Raw genomic sequence first — 6,059 nt, forward strand, 5'->3', positions numbered from 1 at the left:
TAGAAGTAAATTCACATGATAGGAAGAGATGGTCAAGATTCTCAACATTCCATTTGAAAAGGACAAACCAGGAAGGACCTTCAATATCAATTTTATTCAATCTATCTACCATAAGACACTTTTTTATGGGACACCATCCATAAAAAGGCCCCAAATTTTGGAAGAGCCGCATTCTCCCAACATAGGATGTAGGCCATTCATCGACAGTGCCACATGATTCTTTAACCTGATATCCCACTTTTACTAAATACTCACCTAATTTTGCTCTACACCAAATAATCTCATCATCATCCTTGTTTATCCTTATTCTCCACCTGTCCAATTTTGCTTTCAATTCTAATTGTAGATTCTATGGAATTGGAAGTACAATGAGGTCTCCATCCAAGCATAGTCGGTCCCATGAATATCATATGACTCCGCCACAGAATTGGCAACCTTTGAGCCAAAGGGTTCCAAAATAGATGTAATGTACTCCTTAATATTTATTATGTTGATCAATCTCACATGGCCATTCCAATGGAGTTCATAATTCCACATGATGTTTATTATTTATTTTCCAAGTAAGGTAGCTAGTAATTAAGGGTCTACTTTCCCAAAGACATTTCCAAATTGCCAAACCACCATTTGTGTTTGCAATAGTTTGTATTCGATTCATTTCATTTCTATCAAGATGATTCTTTTGGAAGATCCAACACCATTGCTTTTCAAGATGTCTATACATTTTCTAATTTAACTTGGCTCCTAAGGCCATGCTCTATTGCATTTTAAATTTCCTCAGACCAACCCCACTTGATATCTTCGATCTACTAGAAATATCCCAACTGATCAATGTTATTTTCCTCTCTTCTTTGGATCCTTCCCACATGAATCATTTGAATGTACTTTCTAAGCTCTTTTCCACTTTTTGGGTGATAGGAAAACATGACATAACATATGATGGCATCGCAGATAAGACAGATTTAAGCATTAAATCAATTGGCCAACCAATGATAACCACCTATTTTTCCATGATAGGGCTTTACTATTACATTTGTCTACTCCCTCATTCCAATATTTTGTTCTTGCAAGTGCCTTGAAAAATAGGAACTCCTAAGTATTTTGTAAGCAGATTGGCGATGGAGAAACCCAACACCTTGGCAATTTTCTTTTGCAAACACTTTTTTGTATTAAAGAAAAAAATGGTGGATTTATGCTTATTTAGGACCTATTCAGATTGCAATGCATATTTGTCAAGAGTATGCCTGATGCATTCAACCTCTTTCAAACTGGCTTCCCCAAACAACGTTGTGTCATAAAAAAAATTGGGTGTGTGTGACTGGTTTAGTATCTAGAGCAACATTTATACCTTTCCATTCCCCATTACTTCTTCTATGACTAATTGCTCTGCTCAAAGCTTCAACCATGATAACAAATAGGAATGACAAAATGGGATCGCCTTGCCTAATACCATTTGTGACTTAAAAGAACTAATTAATGCCCCATTCATAGCAATTGAAAATATGATAATAGGGACATAATATTTGATGAGATCAATCTAATGACTGCAAATTCCAAAAAATTCCAAAACACAATATAGAAAATCCCAAACCATCTTATCATAAGCCTCACTTACATCTAATTTGATTGTCATGCCTTTCCTATTTTTTTCTTTTATAATGTGTATTACTTCACTACTTAAAGTGATACAATCCAAAATGTCTCTTCCGAGATAAATCCATTCTGCTCTTCTGAAATTATTCTTTCGAGTATTCTCTTAAGTCTATTTGTCAATACCTTTGAAATCACCTCACCTTATATAATGTATTGCAAAAAGAAATTGGTCTATAATCATTGAAAGAACTGCATTTTTATTTTTTGGGAATTAGAGCAATTATACTGTTATTAATATCCTTTACATACCTCTTATTTTTGCAGAAGTCTTCTACAAGTCTCCAAATGTCATCACCCATAAAATGCTAGCATTTTTGAAAAAAATTGGTAGGAAAAGATTTGTCTGGGTGGAGTTGAAATAACGGATTCTTAACATCCTCCATGGTGACGACATTGCAAAGCATATTATTATCTTCTTCGGTTGCCAACTTCAGAATAAAGTCCAATTCTGTCACAATTCACCGTCTTGGCTTCCCAACATGTTCTTGAAAACTGTGCATGCTTCCTGGCCTACCTCACAACTTCCCTTAGCTGATACTTTCTTCTGATCTGGTAATTTATTCGATTTTGTTAGTTGCTCACCACATGCATACCGAGGAGTGGATTTTTTTTGTGTTAGAGTCACCCTCCAACCACGAGTCTCTTGATTTGTCCTTGCAGTAAATTTCCACCCTACCCAGGATCTCTTTTAGTTCATCAGTCAAAGCTTTTTCTTTTATATAATCCTCCCTGAACATACTATATTTAACAATTTTTTCATTAAGAATTTTCAGATCTTTTTCCACTCTCGCCTTTTCCTTGAAGATATTCTTAAAAACTTCCAAATTCCATTCCTTAAGCTTAAATTTAATGTATTATAGCATTTTAGAGAATCTAAAGCTAATAGAACCACCAATTCTGAACTCCTTCCACCAGGATTCCAAAGAATTCACCAAATTGAAATCCCACCATCACATGTTCTGAAATTTAAAACTTGTTTTATACTCGACATTTTTCCCACTCACCTCCAATTCCACAGGAAAGTGATCAGAAATGGAAACAGGCAAATTTTTTGCCTCCACAATAATGTCATTGTTAAACCATTCTAGGGAAATGACGAATTGATCAAGTCTTTCCGCAATGTTTGTAAATTCAATGCGCCTATTTGTTCATGCAAATAAACCATTTGAAGTTGGGCAATCCATCAATCTTGACTGTTCTACAAAATTTCTTAAATCAGTCATGTGCTGATTTAATTTATTGATGCCACCACTCTTTTCTGGGAGTTCCAGTATAGCATTGAAGTCTCTACCGATGATAAATTTGAAATGCTAGGATGGCCAACCATACGCCAACTTTCTCATTTGTTTTGATTGGGCCGTAAACACAAACTACAATGAAATTCCCATTCAGAGAGATACTGTACAACTACACATGCACCGCTAGCCAATTTTGATTCGAGCACATAATCTTTCCACATAAGACCAATTCCTCTAGCCGTACCCATAGAATCATGAAAACAACCATTCCAGGGTTTACAGTAAGAAATGAATGAATTACCTTCTACACTCGACAGTTTTGTTTCTTGAAGAAGCAACAGACTTCCTATGAATATTTGCAGATGATGCTTAACCAAATGTCATTTGTAAAGGCCCCTGCCATTCTAGGTAACGATCTTCATTGTTTCCCGAGGGAGGACTTCCTCCCTTGGTACTTAATAAGAATTTCCGAATGTCTTCAATAGTAGAGATTGTTGGCAGCAAGCATACTGTTGAAGAAAGTAGTTGTGTAGAGGTAGCATCAAGTAGAAGGCTAGAAGCACAATATTAGATAGTGATTGTGTTTGTAGGTAGATAGAAGAAAGCGTTAGTGTAGTAGTGTGTGATAGTAACACAAATGAAGATGATAGTGTTTGCATTGACTTTTGATTGGATTGGTTCTCTGTGACAGCGTGCCCGCAATTTGAGATTTTCACTAAGCCCCAACATTTATTTCATAGTACTGACTTGCAAAAACATACGTTTCATGATTAATTAGGAAATACACTTTTCTCCTATGATGTCTAAATCATCCTCTTCCTGTTCTCCCTTCGATTCTGAATCTGGGAAGGCATCGACAGCCTGGTCATCCACGGCAACATTGTTTCCTTTCTCCTCAGTGTTAGTCTTTTCCTTGCAATTGTTCGCATCGATCTCCGAAACCATAGGGCAATTAGGGTTTTCCTTCCTTTTCCAGAATAATTTTGATTTCGTTTTCCGGTTGCAACATGCCTCCATATGTTCTCTAGATCTGCAATTTAGACAGTATTTCCGATCTTCTTCAATTCTACTTCTTGGATCCACTTTTCTCCGTTAACCATTAATGTGATGCGGGTCTCGCGGTAGCAATTTGTAGTCTGGCATATTTCTCCAAATCGCCTTCTAACATAGTTCCTAGGGTTCTCCCGATCTTTTCTTAACATTCTCCGACCCAATATTTCATAGGCGAATTGTAGGATCTGAGCCATACAAGATTGTCATAAGGATGGAGATCAGCAGGATTAAAATTTCAATGCCATAATTGTATGTAAAGAGTGTGACTTCCCATTCTCCAAATGCCACCATATTGAACTTTCTATCTTTCGATTTGCAAAGATGGTCATAAAAAATTCTTCAGGAGGAATTTCACGATAGCTTCTGTTTTCCAGTTTTCCTTTATCCACCGTTTGATAGTTTCTCTATCTGGTTTTGTGCCTATGAATTGACAGATTATGGCCAGCTCTTTCATAATTTCAATGTCTAGCTCGACTTCTTCAGATACATCAATACAATGTTCTTCCGCTTTGTTATTATCACTGCTTTCATTTTCCTTATTGCAACTTCGTGACCTAGGGTTATAAGCTTTGCTCTGAAAATATTCGCCCTGTTCGCCTGACCTCTGGTTTTTTTCGCTGCCTGCGCCATAGCTAATATCATTCATCCTAGATATTACAAGTGATATTTATATTTAAATAATTTTATCAATGAGACTAGATTTCTACAGTCCATCAAGTTTTTTATCTTTATTTTCTGATTTCAACTGTCTAAATTGTTTTGCATCAACATTCAACGATCCATCACCAAGATAAGAGAGCTGTAAGATAAGAATAATTTTATGTAATCTATAAATAAAAATAATCTTTTTTAATATACTATATGGATAAATTTTTAAACATAAAATTAAAAATTAATTTTATTTTCTGAAATTAAAAAGTAAAAATTAAAATCTCGCGAAGACTGCAGGAGGTAGGGTGGTATAGTGGTTGCGACTTGTTTTATATGGTTGCCGTAGATAAATTCCTCCTTTATGATCGGAAGATAATAGCAATCAGAGAGGGGTCTTGCACAAGTAGTGTAAGACAAACACATGAGAAAAGAAACCCGAAGTTTTAATAAAACGCATCCCCGAAACCATAGTTTTACTGTTCTTAAAAATATTTGTTTAGGTTTCCAAATCGAATTCCAGACCAATGAAAAAATCACAATGTTATCGTTCCGCAACAATTGACAAGGTCTCCAATTTGGACGAAAGTCCAAGCACTGAGGAGAGTCCACTTCTCTTCTTTCCCCACTTGTCTATTCTCTCCAGCTCTCAAAGGTTCAAAAAGATAAAACGCTGTGTCACCTCCTGTAATTTTTGCGCATATAACTATCTGGCTATGCCACATTGTCATACCAACAACTGTGGTGAACTGACGACATTGTGTTCCTACTAAATGGAATGTATTCTCCACATAATCAAACTCTATAACTTTCCCATCGCAAACATAGAATAACAGTCCAAATGCAGGTAAAGGTGGATGAATAAAGCCAAATCTGAAACTATATTGAATAAAGCCATGGAAACTGGTCATATCTCTCCATAATCGTATGTTGGGATCATAACATTGTACAGACCCTCCATTCATATGTCGATTCGTCACATATAACTTGTTATCAACAAATGCACTGTGGCAGGCATTGTCGCCCCAAACCATGGGAGGAAGATATTCCCACTTGTCTTTCTCTACGTTGTAAACTGCTGCTGTAAATAGAACTTGGTCATTCTTGTCACGCCCTCCAGCAATGTAGATCAGTTCTTTAGCTGAGTCCACTGAACACCCAAAATGAAATCTGCTGTCAGGAAGGTCAGCACCTCGTTTCCATTTCCCTGTAAAAATGTGAACAGCCATCGTTTGTTATTTGGATGTTTTTCTAAAGTGGGAAGGAGAGATTTTTGCTTAATTAGCACATTCTAAGCATTGAATTTGTTTAGGGTTTATATAAGATCTATCTATTGATTTATTTTCAAACGAATCAAATTTAAATAACTAAGTTTGGTCGAAAAGAAATCTATAGAATCATTTAGCAATCCTTGTTAAACTAAACCCTTTTCCACTGAAAATAAAGTCTAAAATAGATTTTTTTTTTTTT

The 6,059-nt window shown here is 35.9% G+C and overlaps 1 protein-coding gene across 1 annotated transcript; it reads right to left on the reverse strand.

Annotated features, from left to right (window-relative positions):
- Window positions 1-5,125: 5,125 nt before the first annotated feature.
- On the reverse strand, window positions 5,126-5,818 carry LOC131075433 (uncharacterized). The gene has a single exon (XM_058012273.2). The coding sequence runs from the start codon at window positions 5,816-5,818 to the stop codon at window positions 5,126-5,128; it is 693 nt and encodes a 230-aa protein (XP_057868256.2).
- Between the last annotated feature and the right edge of the window lie 241 nt (window positions 5,819-6,059).

Source organism: Cryptomeria japonica, chromosome 3 (genome assembly GCF_030272615.1).
Source record: "Cryptomeria japonica chromosome 3, Sugi_1.0, whole genome shotgun sequence".
In the NCBI taxonomy this organism is placed as follows: domain Eukaryota; kingdom Viridiplantae; phylum Streptophyta; class Pinopsida; order Cupressales; family Cupressaceae; genus Cryptomeria; species Cryptomeria japonica.

What these genes read in the sequence shown, in the direction of transcription:
- LOC131075433 (XM_058012273.2), bottom strand. Translation starts at nt 5,818, where the DNA reads ATGGCTGTTCACATTTTTACAGGGAAATGGAAACGAGGTGCTGACCTT.